General features: G+C 37.4%; 2 protein-coding genes across 2 annotated transcripts; one reads left to right on the top strand and one right to left on the bottom strand.

Annotated features, from left to right (window-relative positions):
* The first annotated feature begins 1076 nt into the window (after positions 1 to 1076).
* Positions 1077 to 2036, top strand: LOC123245391 (olfactory receptor 6K6). Its single transcript, XM_044674257.1, has one exon. It carries the CDS (start codon positions 1077 to 1079, stop codon positions 2034 to 2036), a length of 960 nt encoding a protein of 319 aa, XP_044530192.1.
* A 5910-nt stretch (positions 2037 to 7946) lies between these two features.
* LOC123246057 (olfactory receptor 6N1) lies at positions 7947 to 8888 on the bottom strand. The gene has a single exon (XM_044675007.1). It carries the CDS (start codon positions 8886 to 8888, stop codon positions 7947 to 7949), a length of 942 nt encoding a protein of 313 aa, XP_044530942.1.
* Positions 8889 to 17713: the final 8825 nt, after the last annotated feature.

Genomic DNA, 17713 nt, shown 5'->3' with positions numbered 1-17713 from the left:
ATTACACTCAGCTAGGGACATTGTCAACATTAACTATCATATAAAAATGTATTAAGCAGCCTTAAAAAGCCTGTCCAAGACACTAAGAGAGATAAAGGAGAAACAGTACTTGGTTTTGGGGAGCGCCCCAGTCTAATGTGAAGATAGGACACCTGACTAGGAAATGAGAGTTCAGGGTAGATGATTCAGCAATCCAGAGCTCTAAACATCAGAACTGGGGTTAAAGAGAAGGTTTGGGTGGAAATTAATTTAGGTTTTCACTCAGAAAAGGTTTCTCAAACTATCAGAGACCAAAGGAAAGGCATGGATGAATGAGATGAAGCTAAAAATAGATGAGAAAATGGTCCCAGCTGGTTGTTGATGGGGTGAATGGAGGGGAGAGTACTCAGAGGCTCAGAGATGGGAAGAATAACTAGATCTCATTCTTTTTCCCTCAAGGAAAATGCCAAAGGTCTTTTTTCTTCTTCTTCCCTGTTTCACATTACTTGGTGTTAGAGATAAGTGAGGTGATAAGAAAATAGGGGAAGAGCAGAGACGAAAATAGTATTGAGCAAAGATTCTTAGAGCTAAAGCTGGAGGACATGGGATTAAGTCCAGACTTACTTAATTATTATCTTTATGACCTTGTCATTTAGCCTCTTAATTTCTTCATTTGTAAAATGGTGGATAATAATACCTATATTACCTAAACCGCAAAGCATTGGTGATGGAAGTACATTTTAAACCAAAAAGTACTATATAAATGTTAAGTAATTATGATTTTTATTATGTACCATGATATTCCTGAAAGAAATACTTAGGGTCCAAGAGAAGAGATTATTTCTGATATCAATGAATCCACAAGGAATTGCTATGTGCCAAGCATCTCTATCATGTATTTGAAGTCAATTCACTGGAGGTATCCTTCAACCCAAGGGAGTCATGAAAGATCAGGCTTCCCAAGTCAACTTGAATGATTGCTAGGAAGAAAAAGAAGGGTAAATATGCAATAATAGCACATTTAAAATGAGCAACAGCTCCAACTTTCAATACTCTGCTTCCATAAGTGTCTATTTCTCCTTTTTCTATTTTTACAGATGACTCAAGGGCCAGAGATAGCAAATCAGACACCTGTGACTGAATTCTTCTTTTCTGAATTCCCTAATTTGGAGGAAGGAGGCCTCCTCTTCTTTATTCCTCTACTCCTCATTTATGTATTCATCATTACTGGAAACTTGGTAATCTTTATTGTCATCCAGTTGGATAAGGCACTTCATACCCCTATGTACTTTTTCATTAGTGTCCTCTCCTTTCTGGAGATCTGGTACACCACAACTACCATCCCTAAGATGCTTACCAATCTGGTTAGTGTACAGAAGACTATCTCCATTGCTGGATGCCTACTGCAAATGTATTTCTTTCACTCCCTTGGGATCTCAGAAGGCTGCCTCTTGACTGCAATGGCCATAGACAGATATGTTGCCATCTGCAAGCCCCTCCACTACCCAACTATTGTGACACCCAGACTGTGTTCCCAACTCACCGCTGGCTCTTGCCTCTGTGGATTTCTCCTCGTTCTCCCTGAGATTGTGTGGATCTCCACCTTGCCCTTCTGTGGCCCCAACCAGATCCACCAGATCTTTTGTGACTTTACTCCAGTGCTAAACTTGGCCTGTACAGACACCACTCTCATAGTCATTGTAGATGCCATCCATGCCGTAGAGATCTTGGCCTCCTTCCTGGTCATTGCCTTGTCCTATATCCGGATCATCTTAGTGATATTGAGGATCCCTTCAGTAGAAGGACGCCATAAAGCTTTCTCAACCTGTGCTGCCCACATTGCTGTCTTCTTGCTGTTCTTTGGCAGTGTAGCCCTCATGTATCTACGCTTCTCAGCTACTTATTCCATGTTCTGGGATACAGCCATTGCAATCACCTTTGTGGTCCTCGCCCCCTTCCTCAATCCCATCATCTATAGTTTGAGGAACAAAGATATGAAAGAGGCCATCAAGAGGTTACTCTGTCCTCAGAAGTGGGGTGATAGGGCTGAAGGTTAATTCTAAATTATTGGGTGTTTTTAAAATAATTATCTTTCTAGAAGTGTTTAGTCTCATCATTTTTGCTTTGTGTTTCTCATTATTGGATTATAATCTCTTATTCTTATTGGAATTGAAATTGAGCTATGACCATGTCATCTTTATTAATTCTTCTATATTTCATTGATTAATCTCTGTCCTTGGTAAAAAGGAACATAAACTAAGAGCTGAAAGGGACTTCAGAAACCATCTAATCCAATCCCTTCATTTTGAAGATAATGAAATGGGACCATAAAGAGGTTGTCATTTACCTAAGATCACACAGATAAGTGAGTATAAAAAATAAAACATGACCAAAAAATGATAAATATTCAAGGAACAGTGGGGAAATAGGCACATTGATGATGATACAGGGAACCTCTAAAAAGTTCTGAGAGGATGGAAAGCAATTTGCAATTATATACTAAAAGTTACTGTACAATACATTCCTTTTGACTATGATGTGCTCAAAAAAGAGCTGTAATCTCTAAAAGAGTTATGGCAATCTGATGAATCTCTCATAGTAGAATAAGATCTAAATCCTAAGCCAATATGAAAGAAAGAGGGAAAAGTTCCTATATGTACAACAATATTTAGACCAAATATCTTTTTAGTGGCAAAACATTTTTATTGATTTTTGATATAAAATGTTTAATGCCACAGTTTCCATACCTCCAAAATTCTAATCTTGAAATTAATCCTCAAAAATTTATTCATTTCCAATTCAGACAAAGGAGGTTATCTTCCATGAAAGTCTCCTGTTTTCCTTGCTCATTTCTCCTTCCTGGCTGGTCATGATGAGAATTAAAATTGTCTCAAAGGAAAAACTATAAAAATGAACATCATTATTAGTGATACAGTAATGTTCTCCATACCTGCTGGGGTAATCCTGCTTCTGGTGCTGGAAAACATCCTGGAAGATAGTATTCCATCCCAGAGTGGCCTTCAGACCACATTTCAGACTTTTATGCACTCAGTTCTCAGTTTTTTCCTACCCCTGTAGGCGGATCATTGATTTGGGGTAGGTGGACATAGACAGGGTCCTTTGAGGTGGATGCTCTGAGAAGTGTTTGAGAAAAGAGAAGACATACCTGAATCAGAGCCTTGAAGTTAAAGCTGAACTAAAGCCTGGGTGTCCCAGGAACTCTTCAGCCTCTGCCTCCCTATGTTGTTGTTTCAGTCATTTCTCATTTTCATGAGCCCATTTAGGGGTTTCTTGGCAGACACTGAAGTGGTTTGCTATTTCCTTCTCCAGTTTATTTTCCAGATGAGGAAACTGAGGCCAACAGGCTAACAAACTTGCCCAGAGACTTATGAAAAAGAATGCTATCCACATTCAGAGGAAGAATTGTGGGAGTAGAAACACAGAAGAAAAAGAACTGCTTGAACTCATGGGTTGATGGGGATATAATTGGGGATATAGACTTTAAATGTCACTCTAGTGCAAATATCAACAATATTGAAATAGGTCTTCATCAATACTATATGTAAAACACAGTGGAATTGTGCATCAGCTACAGGGGGGGTTTAAAGGGGAGGGAAAGAACATAAACCATGTAACCATGGTAAAATATTCTAAATTAGTTAATTAAATAAATTTTTTTCAAAAAGAAAAAGAAAGAAACTTGTCCAGAGGCATACAGCTAGCAAGTGTTCATGGCCAGATTGAAACTCAGGGAGATGAATCTTCCTAATTTTACCCACTACAATGAGGAGTGGCAAAACACTTAGAAACTAAGAGCATGTCTAACAACTGAGAAATGGATGAATAAGATGTGGTGAATGTGATGGAATACTATTGTGCTATAAGAAATGAGGAAATAGATGTGGAAATGCTTAAATAAACTGAGGCAAAGTGAAGTGAGAGAACAATTTAAACTAGAACAATTTTTAAGACTTTTATAAACTAATGAAGAATAAAATGAGCAGGACAAGGAGAACGATTTATACAACTATGCCATAAAACAAGAAACATTGAAAGCTTCACGAATCAATACAATGAACCTTCTCAATTCCAGGGAACCTTTGATGAAATATACTATCCACTTCAAAGAATTGATGGATTTAGGGTACAAAAAGAGGCATTTGTGTGTGTGTTTATTGTGTAAAATTTTCTTACCCAATTATGTATATCTGCTTCAAGACATATATCTTTATACTCCAGCAAGATAGGTGTGGAAAGAAGAGGAAAATATATTTGTGTTTGATGTTGTTTTTGTTTTAATAGAGAGAATGGGATAGATACAGGTGTGAAATGTTGCATGCACTTGCAGATGAGGTCGTTGTAGTTTAAATTTACTTGATTGCTTTTCTTTGTCTCAAGAGACCTTTCATGAAGTGAATCTACAAATGTTTGTAATGAAAAAACACAAGATGTTAATAAAACTGAAAAAACCCACACACTCCCCAATAAGTAGCACAGGTCAAATTTGAACAAGAGTCCTCTGACTTCAAATCCTTTGCTCTTTCCACTGTTGCTTATGTCTAGTCTGTCTATGCTTTGTCACTCCCATTAACAGGACTATTATCTCTCTCCTCTGTAGCCCCATAGGTTGGAACTTGAACAGAGACCCCGATGGCAGGGGAAGATAGCTGTCAGTGGGTGCTGCCAAAGTTTTGAAGTCCTCTCAGTTAGGCATGTTTGTCCCTGTTTAATCCTTCTGGCTTCTATGAAGAGGAAGTTCTTTTGAACTCTTGACTTTTCTGTCCCCACCACTTAAATGCATTTTGGAATTTATACTTCAATAGGATCACCTTTTTAGGGCTAGAAAGGTACTTAGAGATTTTCTAATCTAACCAATTTTTTCAGATGAAAAAACTGACTCATAGAGTTTAAATGAATTACTTACTCAAGGACACACAGACAACAGGAGGGTACAGGAAAAAAAAGAAGACCATGAGCATTGGATTCAGGGGAGCTGAGTTCAAATTCTAGTTCTGACAGTTACTATGTGACTTTTTCACATCACCCTTCTATGACCTTCATTTCTTCTGAAAAATTGTGGATTAGATTAGATCACTTCTAAGGCTTCTTCTACCTCTAAATCTATGAATTAAGTGGCAGTTGGAATTTGAAATCAGCGCTTTTGATTTCAAATCCAGGTTCCTTTCCAGCTCACCCTACTCACAGAGAGCCCAGCAGTGTAGCAGCATAGGCCATACCTCCATATTGGCAATAGATTCTATGCAGCTATCACCATGCAAAAGGTAGGAAGTTATTTTATTCCTTTTAGACACCCTTCTGGGTGAATACAAGAGGTAACAGTTTTGATTTTGTAAACAAAGAATTGATTGGGTCCAGACCTTTCTGATTTGCACTGACCCTAATTAAAATAACTCTCTGAAAAAATCTAGGTAATGTGCTAATCAGATTTTCCCTAATCCTTCAAAGGAGGATAGAGAGGAAATTACACACCCAGGAAAGCCCAAACCCAGGGTCCAAACCAGCTAACACATCCATGAGAGGGTCCCCATCAAGTTACCCTTTCTATCCCACTACTGTAGTTGGAAGGGCAGAATACATGGACTTAAGTCTCTTGCATTAAACCCTTTATACCACCAGAAACAGATGGTGGTCTTCTCCTGGGTTTGCCAAAATAAAGCAAAGAACTCAGTGGATTGAGAGCCAGGCCTAGAGACAGGAGGTCCTAGGTTCAAATCCGGCCTCAGACACTTCCCAGCTGTGTGACCCTGGGCAAGTCACTTGACCCCCATTGCCTACCCTTACCAATCTTCCACCTATAAGTCAATACACAGAAGTTAAGGGTTTAAAATTAAACAAACAAACAAACAAACAAACAAAATAAAGCAAAGAAAACCCTGGTCCATAACGCATGGTCTCAGTACCTCAAAGGACTACCAAATGCTTGAGGTTTCCAGAAAATTCACATCCACTCAGGTTCTAGCTGCAATCTTTCACTTTTACTAAATTTCCCTAGGCCCACCAGCATAAGTGCTTTCCTAAGGTTGGGTTGGTTACACATGCACTATTTAGTAATTGCACTGGGAATCCTGTCACCTCCAAAAAGGGGATAATGATGTATTCCTCTAATTGCACATGCTAGTATCCTTGGTGGCCATGCCCCTGCATGCAGTCAGGGGGTAGGGCATGACACACAATGGGGGGAGGGTGGGCACTGGCGCACCAAGTCTGGTGGTCGGGGTAGGGGAATGGCACAGAGTCCCTAAAAAGTTCCAAAAGTTTGCCCATCACTGCTCTTTAGTATTCATTACAAACTACCATCTAGATATCTGAATGAATATCAGCAGAATATATAGGAAATAGCTTTGGAATTACAAATATGTATTTGAGTCACTTACTATCAGTGTGATCTCAGTATGATTTTTACCTACTTGAGTACTAATTGCCTCATCTGTGAAATGAGAGGATCCTATAAGATGTTGGAAATGAAATTTTCTTGAAATCTTTGAGAGGTAACATGCTGTAAGAGATTAAGCATCTCACTCTGAATCAAGAAGATCTGGTAAACAAACATTAAGCACCTATGAGATATTAAGTATCTATTATTTGCTAGGAACCAAGCTAAGCACTGGGAATTCAAAGAAATATAACAGAAAGTCTCTAATCCTACAATCTAATTCTTTTTCATTTAAAGCATTTATTGTCTTTCTCTCACATACACAATCATAGGAAAAGAAAAACTGAATCCCTTTTAATGAATATATAGTCAAGCAAAGTACATCTTTTCCACAGTGATCATCCAAAAATATATTTTGTCTTGGATTTTGAATCCATCTTCTCTTGATCAGAAGGTGGGTAGCATGGAAAAGTATTGGTTTTCATTGCATTGATCAGAATTATTAAGACTTTCAAAGTGATTTTTCTTTTCAACATTGTTATTTTAAAAAATTTAATTCTTTGTTCTATTCACTTAGATCCACATCAGTTCACACAAGTTTTTTTTCAGGCTTCTCTGATTCTGTTCATTTAATTATTTCTTATGGCACAATAAAATCCTATTGCATTCATATACCATAATTTATTCAGCCATTTTCTATTCGATGGAAATCAAAATTATTTGCCTGACTTTAGATTCTGCCTCTTAAACTCACTGGCTTTGTGACCATGAACAAGTAGTTTATCCTCTTACAGTCTCAGTTTTCTGGTAGTTGATAGGACTGTTATAAGAGCAAAAAGATGAAATGAATTTCAAGAACTACATAAGTGTAAGTTGTAATCATTTTCTGAGCTTCTTCATGGACTCTGCTAGAAATAGCACTTTATTTTTACTAACTTAATATCACTTTTCAAAAAGACTTAAGCCCATACATTAGTATTTCTTTGTGTCCTTTTGCGGTATGGAAGTGCAGAGGGACATTTCTGATTGTTGGAGCCACACCCACAGATATTATATAGAATGTTTTCTTTTTTGCTCTAGGCTGAGAATCCCAATGTCCAATCTAGTTAGAGAAACTCTAATTTGGGGCTTGGTTTTAAGTTATTTATCTAGGACTGATTTCATTGGCTATGAGCTTCCAAAAACATAACTATAAAAGGAAATTGGGATTTTCCATTCCTGAAAACTAAAAAGCTTTGTTGATCCATTGGAAGATCTAAAATGGTTTGTGTGGGGAAAAAAATAAAAAGAAGTAGTTGTGACTTCCAGTTTTATGTCCATTCTGACCTCCTAAACTTTGCTATATAGTGACCCCTTCTGTTAAATATTGAAGTCAGTTACATATGAAGTCAGAAGGAATGAGGTAATTGCCAAAGAGTTGAAAGCAAAGGTCAAGCAAGGTTCCATCTGCAAAATCAGAAAACAAAGTTGATAGTTTTATTTAGTTCCCCAGGAAACTATTCTTTTCTAATGTACTGCACACCAACAAGACAACCTCCTCCTTCTTCATTTTCCTCATGACCATGACACATAATCAAATATGTAGGATTCTTGTCCTCTGTAATAGCCTTCTTACAGCATCCTTGATCTCCTTATTACGTAGACTGTAGATGAATGGGTTGAGGAAGGGTGTGATTATGGAATAGACAACAGCCAATGCCCGATCATAATCAAGTGAGTAGCTTTTCTTCAGTCTCACATACATGAAAAGAATACTCCCAAAAAAGATGAGGACCACAGTAAGGTGGGAAGCACAAGTGGAAAATGCTTTCCTTTTGCCCTCAGCTGAGGGTATTCTGAGAACAGTTCGAATAATCTGGACATAGGAGGTGAGGATCAATAAAAAGGTTGCCAGGATCTTGCAGGAGTTGATTATAAAGTCCACCATGACATTGATGGAAGTGTCTGTGCAAGCCAAACTTAATACTGGGGGAAAGTCACAAAATATATGTTGAATGTGGTTGGGACCACAGAAGGGGAGCCGAGAAACAAGAGATATCTCAACTATTGGTCCTGCCAAGCCAATCAGCCAGCATCCTGCAGCCATCTTGGTACAGAGTGTTGGGGTCATAAGGGTAGGGTAATGAAGAGGCCTGCAAATGGCCAGATATCTATCATAAGCCATGGCTGTGAGGAGGTAGCACTCAGAAGCTCCCAGAGAGTGGAAGAAGTAGATCTGAAGGAGACAGCCAGAAAAGGAAATTGTCTTCTTTTTGCTGAGAAGGTTAGCAAGCATCTTAGGGATGGTGGCAGCTGTGTATCCAAGCTCAAGGAGGGAGAGGACACTAACAAATTGGTACATTGGTGTGTGGAGCTTAGTATCCAATCTGACCACTAGAAAGATCAATAAGTTTCCAAGAACAGTAACCAGGTATATGAAAAGCAGTAAGAGAAAGAGGTAAGTCTGGACACCCTGGAGATGGGGAAAGCCCAAGATGATAAATTCTGTTACCTTGCTCCAATTTCCAGTGTCCATTTTCTTCTGATCATAGCCCTAGATGGCAGAGAGAAAGACAAAATGAGCTATAGTGATCTGGGTGGAAGGCAAAAGCTCCCAGTTTCCTTTCACTAATTTATCTTTTGCTAGTTCCTATTATTTTTCTAGTTGTATTATTCTATCCAACAGAATAAAATTTGTGAGTACAGTGACAGTTTTGATTTGTCTTTGAATTCCCAGAACCTAGTCTGATGCATGATGGACACTATAATAAATGCTCATTAAATTGAATTAAATCCACATCCTCCTAATTTCTAAAAGCTTTCTGAATCTAACTTTGCTTTCTTTGATGTTCACACCAGCTTCCCATATCCTCCTTGGGTTTAAGTTGGAATGTACTCAGACAGGAGCTGAAGAGATTTGCTCTGCTACTTTTTACATATGTGACATTATATGAGTCATGAAACCTTTCTGAGTCTCAGTTTCCTCAGGCACAAAATGAGAACATTGGACTGGCCAGTTTTCTCATATCTCTTTCTTTTCTGATTCTATGACTCAGAAAGATACGGTTGGTTAATGAATACCTGTGATTTTTACCATAGTAGTGCAAGAACAGCTTAAGGAAATACTGAGGTGTCTCATATTATAAAATTTCATTCAACCCTGAAACTTTCAAAGAGAAAAACAAGTCACTAATGACCAGAAGTAATCTCATCTTCCAGGATCCTTTACATTTAATTTCTAAGGGCTCCAAAGTGAGCTAAGAATGTTGGGAGTCCAGCACAGACCTAAACTAAAAATGTCTGATAGAGCCAAAGTATTTTCAGAAAGGAAAGAATATCAATATTTCAAATTTTTTGAATCCTCGCCTCTTTTACAAACTCAAGTTTGTGGAGTCTCATACTGGTTCCAAATATGCAAGCTCTCAAACAAATATCTTCCCTAAATATGATCTGAAACTCTTCCTGATGCTTACCTCCATCTTCAAAACAAATTCTATCTCTTCTTTCCTCATCCTGTTTCATTAGGATCATGCTCTTTATAGTGACTGTCAGCTAATCGTCCAAATTAATCTGTTTCTGCATTAATTAATGAAGGCTCTCCATTCCTGAATAATATATGAACGTATTAACAGTGTTTGGAATTCAGGAAGATTCAACCAAACAGATTCATCTAATCCAAACTCCTAGAAACCTTGATCAGAAAGAAACCTAGATTCTATTTTTCAAGTAATCATGAATGAAAATTTCACAGATCTATTAAAATCAGAGGGCAGAAGGGACAGCTGAGTGGCTCAGTATATTGAGATCCAGGCCTAGAGATGGGAGGTCCTAGGTTCAAATCTGGCCTCAGACACTTCTGAATTGTGTGACCTTGGACAAGTCACTTAATCCCCATTGCCTAGTCCTTACTGCTCTTCAACCAATACATAGTGTTGATTCTAAGATGAAAAGTAAGGGTTTTAAAAAATAAAAGATAAAATAAAATAAAATCAGAGGACAGAGTAACAATAGAAAGAATTCATCAATCACCTTCTGAAAGAGTGAGAAATTCTGGGAGTGGCATAACCCAAGTTCAGAGCATCCACAGCAGTCAGAAAAAAATAGTTCAAGTACAGAGGAATCATAGTCAACATCACATAAAAACTGGCAGAAACCATATAAAACAGAAGAGAAATTGAAATAATTTACTCTGAAAAGAAAAAGGGTTACATCCAAGATAGGTTCCCTGGGGAAAAAAATTGAGTATAATCTTAGGGATACTGGAGTTTGGGGAAGGATATATCATTAATGGAATAGAAGACTTCTAACAATTCTGATGAAAAGACCAAGACTGAGTTTAACTTTAAAATATAAATACAAAAGTCAAGAGAAACATAGCAAGATAAGTATATTTGACAATTAGAATTAGAATAGGATCAAATGGTGACGAAGAGTTTACGTTCTAATAAAGAGAAAAGAAATGAGTATCCTTTCAGAAATCTAATGTTTTTGTGGGTCATAGAGTGAGTAAATACAACAGAGGTCCTGGGAGTGTAATTCTTTCTTCATATTTTCATGCTCTTAAAAAACAAAGAAAAAGAGAGAAAAATAAATATCTCAGAAAAGAAGAGAATAAGCTCACATTATTAGGAATAAAAGAGAAGAAGACTATACAAACTCAGAGAAAGGGATAAGGAAATCAAGCTACATTTGGAACTTAATTTCATCTAAACAGTGCAAAAGAGGGCTGAATACAGACACACACACACACACACACACACACACACAGACACACACACACAGAATTTCATGTAGAAATGGATTAAACTTCACAGAGAAACAGGTGGGAATGGGAAGATACTGGGATTAAGAAGGATAGAAGATTAATCATAAGCAAAATAAATTCCACCTTTGTAGAGTAGATTGTTAAAGAGGGAGGAATCAAAGCCAAGAATGAAAGTATAAGAACTCATGATGATGGAGTGAACAATAGAAAATAAACACTAAATTTACTGACCAACATGAAATAAAATTATATTCAATAGGAAACATTAAAGAAAGGTTTAAAATGCATTCAAAATCAAATTAACTTAAATGTAAAAAAAAAGTTAAAAAACAAATCACAGAAATGATTGATATCATATAAAGGTATAGGGCTTCAAATATCTCTTATCATATACAAAGAGTTAGACATAATGGGTAATATCAAAAGTAAATCAGGGGGGGTTCTGGGTTAAGATGGTGGCAGAGTAAGAAGCAGCTCTTAACCTCTCCTGACCAAAACACACAAAACTCCTCAAGGGGACATAAAAACAAGTCCAGATGAATGGAGGAACCCCACAATAGGGCGCAGTGTGGAAGGTATGTGGAATCGGGGCATTTCCATGCTATAAAGGGGTGAAACAGCTCTCACTAAATCGCGGGCTGAGTAACCACCCCACCCCCACCCCCTCCACACACACCACCCATAGTGCCGAAGCCAGCTAAAAAGAAATAGAGCAAGTTTGGGGCACCCATCGAGTCATTGGCAGCTCTGGGGCCTGTTCCTGAGAGCAGCAAGATTTAGGACCCCAAAAAGCTAAAGAAAACACACAAAATCTGAGCGCGGGAGCAGGACGCATGATGCAGAGCACGGGATCAGAGTGCAGGCACGGCCAGAGGCGTGGGTGGAGGCAGACACAACCATGAGCTAAAGCTCTGAAACCCTGAGTGCGGAACCAGTGCAGACGGGTATATGACTGTGGAAGCAGCGCCCTGAGACTTGTAAAGAAACCTCCAGCAGAGGATCAAGCAAGAGGGTCCACCAGGGGGCTTGACCTTGTAAAAAACCAGAACTCAGACCTCAGGAGCCAAAAGACCTGGGAAAGACCCTGAGCATGAGGATAAAGCTGAGAAGCTAACGATGGCTACCCAGTCTCAGGAAGTTCAGAAGAGAAAGATTAACAACAAGAAAAAGAAGTCTTTAACACTCGACAACTTTTACACAGAGAAAATCCAGACAACTGAGCAAACAGAGGAGGAGAACAAACAAGCATCCAGACCCTCCTCAAATAAGGAAAACTCCTCACAAGCTATGGAAGAGTTCAAAACTGAGATTTTGAGGAAAATGGAAGAGATCTGGCAAGAAAATAACAGTTTAAAAGGTAGAATCTTGCAATTGGAAAGTGAGGCTCAGAAACCAAATTAACTGATAAGCAAATTGAACACCAGAAATGACCAGATTGAAAAAGGAATACCAGAAGATTATGGCCGAAAACCAGATTATAGCCAAAAACCAGAAGATTATAGCTGAAAACCAAAAGATCATAGCCGAAAACCGAAAGATTATAGCCGAAAACCAATGCCTAAAGGCTAGAATAGAGCAATTAGAAGCTAATGGTCTCCCAAGACAACAAGAACAAATAAAACAAAGTCAAAAGACTGAAAAAATGGAAGGAAACATGAAATATCTCAATGAGAGTGACAGACCAAGAAAACGGTCTAGAAGAGACAATTTGAGAATAATTGGTCTTCCAGAAAAAACAGAAATTAATAGAAACCTGGACTCCATACTAACAGAAATTATTCAGCAAAATTGCCCTGAAGTCCTACAACAAGAGGGCAATATAGACATTGAAAGGATCCGTAGACACTTATGCACTGTTGGCATAGTAGTGAACTAGCTCAACCATTCTGAAGAACAATTTGGAAGATATCTAAAGAGCTATAAAACTACGTAAACTTTTGACCCAACAATACCACTATTAGGTCAATATTCCAAACAAATCAAAGAAAAGGGAAAAGGTTTTCTGTACAAAAATATTTATAGTAGCTCTTCTTTCACTGACAAAGAATTGGAAATCAAGGGGATACCCATAAACTAGTGAATAGTTTAACAACATAAGAATGTTATGGTTGACTATTGTGCTAATAGAAATGACCAACAGGATTCTTTTAGAAAAACCTGAGAAGTTTTCCTTGAACTCATGCAAAGTCAAGTGAGTAGGACCAGGGAAACATTGTACAGAATAACAGCAATACTGCAAAGATTATTAACTGTGGAGGACAAAGCTACTCTGATCAAGACAATGATCCAAAATAGTTCCAAAGGACCCATGATGAAAAATATTATCTACATCCAGAGAAGGAATCAAAGAACTCTGAATGCAGATTAAAGATATTTTAAACTTCCTTTTTTCCATGTGGGTTTTTAGGTCTGTTTTCTTTTGCAACATGGCTAATATGAACATATTTTTACTCAGCTTCACACAAATAATAGGTATCACATTATTGCTTGCCTTCTCAAAAAGGAAGAGGAAGGAAGGAGAGATTTTGAAATTTAAAAATTTTTAAAGGATTGTCAAAAATTTTACATGTAAAATATTTTTAAAGTGAAAACAAAGATATAACATGCCAACACTTTTGTGATGTGGATAAAACATTTTTGAGGACAGTATTTATCTCTAAACAGTTCCATCAACCAAAAGAATAAAGAACATATCAATGAGTTGGGCTAAAAACTAAAAATATCCTAGAAAAACAACAAATCTTTTTAAAACCCAACTAAACATCAAAATTGGAATTCCCAAAATCAAAGAAAAGATGGACAAAGTCAGAAGAAAAAATCCTTCAAATGCATAAAACTGACTTTTGAAATTATTTCATATGAGGATGGGATAATTAATAATGATAATAAATAGCATTTATACTGTGCCTGTATTAGGTGCTTTGCCATTATTATCATATTTGATATTTGTAATAATCCTGGAAAGTAGTTGGCATTATTTTAGAGTTGATTAAACAGACAAAGGTCAAGTGTCTTGCCTAGCTAGTAAATGTCTGATTTGAACTCAGGTCTACTCTACTCCAGGTACTATATTCTGTCATTTTGAAAACTAACTAGAAATGGTCGTCCTTGAGAAAGGATGTCAATGAATAGTATAAAATAACTTTTTAAGTATCTGATGAGTTTTAATGTAGAAGAATGGATAATCCTGTGTTCCTTGGCCTCTACTGGAAAAACAAGTAGAAATAGATCAAAAGTGCTGAAAGGCAGATTTAGTGTGAGTGTAAGAAAAAGCTTTCTAATAATTAGACTTCAGTGGGATAGTTAATTCACATTGAACCTGGATCCTAAAAGGGTCTTTATAGGCTATAACATCAGGCAGTATTTAATAAGATGACACTGAATACAGATTGATGCAAAGTTTTACAGTTGTGGGTTCAAATAATAGTTTCACAAGTATAAGGTGAGGGAGGCATGGTTTAAGCAGTTTATATGAAAATTGTGTTGGAGCTTTAAGGGGATACAAATTCAGAAGTCAACAGTAAAACTGCAGTTAAAATTTTTAATTTGGACTTGACTATATTGAAAGGCAGAGTTTCCTGGGGGGAAAAAGAGAAAGATGTACCCTGCCTTACTCAGACCACAGCTGGAGCATTCTTGGTGCCACACTTTAGAAAGGACATTGATAACCTAAAGAGTATCCAGGAAAGAGCAACTGGGAAGGACAAGAAAGTGTAAGTAAATGACTGGCTAGTCAACTGCTCCTCCTGGTCCTCAATCACTAGCTTATCTCAGTATTTAGAGAACAGCAACAAAAATCATGAAAGGTCTTAACTCCACACATATGAGAATTGGTTAAGCACCTGGGAATGTTTAGCCTGGAGAAAAGCCTGGGGAGGGTGGAATATCATAGATGTCTTCGAATATTTCAGGTATTTGAAAAACTGTCACGTGGAGGAGAGATTGAACTTCTGCTAATTTCCAGATGTTACAACTCAAAGGAAAGGGTAAAAGTTGCACAGATTAAAAATTAATCTTAAAAAAATTAATCTTAATTTCAGGGAAACAAAACTTCTTAATAATTAGAGCTATAGAAAAGTTAATAGGTTGCCTTGGGAGGTGGTTGGGCTTCTCCTTCCACAGAGATTTTCAAGCAGAGGCCAAATGGCCACTTCTCACATATTTTAAAGATGGAATTTTTTTCCAGGTACAAGTTGGATTAAATATCTGTTGAAGTCCCTGACAAGCCTAAAATTCTATAATTCTGAAATATGGACTATGTAGAATAGAAAAGTAGTGGCTCTTGATAAAAAAGGATATCTACCAGTACAGAAGAAACAGAAAGAATCGGAATGCAGATTGAAGCATACCATTCTTCAAAATTTTATTTCCTGAATGGATTTTCTCTAGTGTAAGTATATATATATATGATACTATTTGCACAATCTATATCATACTACCTGACTTCTTGGGTAAGTGGGAAGGGTGAGAGGGAGGGAAAAAAGAATAAGGCATAGCTAACTTGAGAATTTGTTTCTCTTGTAAAAGCATATTTATCAGGGGCAGCTGGGTAGCTCAGTGGATTGAGAGCCAGACCTAGAGATGGGAGGTCCTAGGTTCAAATCCAGCCTCAGACACTTCCCAGCTGTGTGACCCTGGGCAAGTCACTTGACCCCCATTGCCTACCCTTACCACTCTTCCACCTATAAGTCAATACACAGAAGTTAAGGGTTTAAAATTTTTAAAAAAAAGCATATTTAGCACAATTCATTGTGTATTTATAACAAATCATATGTATCATATTATTATTGTTATATATTGCATTATGCAAAAACATATAAATAAATTGTGACAAAATATATAATAAAAATTGTAGCTTCTCTTTCATTCACTATCTTTAAGCAAAAGGTTTATGACTACTCTTTGGGATCTTGTAGAAAACATTCTTGTTCAGTTGTGTTTGGGATTAGATCATCTCAGAGTCTTTGATTCAGGGACTACTGTGAAAAGAATTCAAACTTCTCTCCTTATTTCTAGTTCCATCTCTTTCCAGTTCTTCATATATGGGCTGCCTCTATTCTTCCTAATGTACAATGCTTGTAGTTATTCATTTGCTCAAAAACCAGCTATAAATTTTCAATTCACACAGTGATATCCCTGACTGCTCATAAACATAGCATCTCTGACTTGGAAGGAGCCTTAGGGGTCATCTAGTGTAATCTGTTCCTGCTCAGGAATTACCATCTTCAGCATTTTTTTTGAATTTAAACATTTATTAATAATCATTTTTAACATGGTTACATGATTCATGCTCCTACTTTCCCCTTCACCCCCCGCACTCCCCTCACCCATGGCCAACGCACATTTCCCATCTTCAGCATTTCTGATGAGAGATTAGAAAATCTCCTCTTGATGGTTGCTAATCATAGGGAACCAACCTATTATCTCTTCTACCTTACATAAGAACCCAAATCTTCTCTCTCTGTCTCTGTCTGTCTCTCTGTGATTCTGTCTCTGTCTCTGTCTCTGTCTCTCTCTCTCTGTCTCTCTCTCTCTCTCTCTCTCTCTCTCTCTCTCTCTCTCTCTCTCTCTCTCTCAGTGAGCCCCAATCCAATGACTTGGCATTCAAGACTCCAATCCACCTTCCCAGCCTTAATTCCCATAAGCACCTTCCCACTGCAGGCAAACTGTTTTACCCTCTATTTCTTTAAATACTCTTTTACCTTTTGTTTCTTTATTTCTTCACCAGTCTCTGCCTTCTCTGATACAAAGTCAGTAACAGTTTATTAGGTGTAAGTAGGTGGTACAGTGTATACAGTGCCAAACTTAGTGTCAGGAAGATATGAATTCAAATCTAGCCTCAGCCACTTACTAGCCCTATGATCCTTGGTAAATTGCTTAATTTTATTTGCCTCAGTTTCTTCATCTGTGATATGAGTTGATGAAGAAAATTTCCAACCACTCCAGTATCTTTGCTAAGAAAACCCCAAGGAGTCACGAACAGTCAGAAGTGATTGAATAATGGTTTATTAACTCCAGCAAAAATATCATCACGTTTACTCTCTAAATTCTGAACCTAGCTTTATAACCTTCTCCTACAGGAATTCCTAAATAAATTGTTTTTTTATTTCAACTCAACAAGAATTTTTCAAACAATTTCATAACTACAGGTACCATAAGTATTTTGTAATGAAATCATATACTGGTAGGGCTAGAAGGAGCCTGAAAGACAATATCTAATACAATTCTTTAATTTGTCAGATGAGGAAAGTGAAGCAGCAGAGAGAAAAACCAGCTAGGTCAAGATCAAGCAGTACCAGTGCCATGGACAGACTCCAGGGCTCCTAATATCCAGGCTACTAAGCTTTCTATATAATAACTCGCTGCTACATAGCTTTTATGGTTTTTAAAAGGCTTTATTCTGACCTTCATGTATTATTCCCATTTACATATTAGGAAAATAAGGGATAGATAAAGTGGTGTACCCATGGTTATATCTCTAATAAATGACATAGCTAATACTTAAGCTTCCTAACATGAAGTCCAGAGGTTGAGGGGTGAGGCGGTTACCCTAATCCACACTGCCACCCATCATTTGTCACGCACAACCATAATTA

Source organism: Gracilinanus agilis, chromosome 4 (assembly GCF_016433145.1).
Source record: "Gracilinanus agilis isolate LMUSP501 chromosome 4, AgileGrace, whole genome shotgun sequence".
NCBI classification, from domain to species: Eukaryota; Metazoa; Chordata; class Mammalia; order Didelphimorphia; family Didelphidae; genus Gracilinanus; species Gracilinanus agilis.
This window is presented reverse-complemented; position numbering and strand designations above follow the sequence as displayed.

Coding starts and splice junctions, on each gene's coding strand:
- LOC123245391 (XM_044674257.1), top strand. CDS start 1,077: ATGACTCAAGGGCCAGAGATAGCAAATCAGACACCTGTGACTGAATTC.
- LOC123246057 (XM_044675007.1), bottom strand. CDS start 8,888: ATGGACACTGGAAATTGGAGCAAGGTAACAGAATTTATCATCTTGGGC.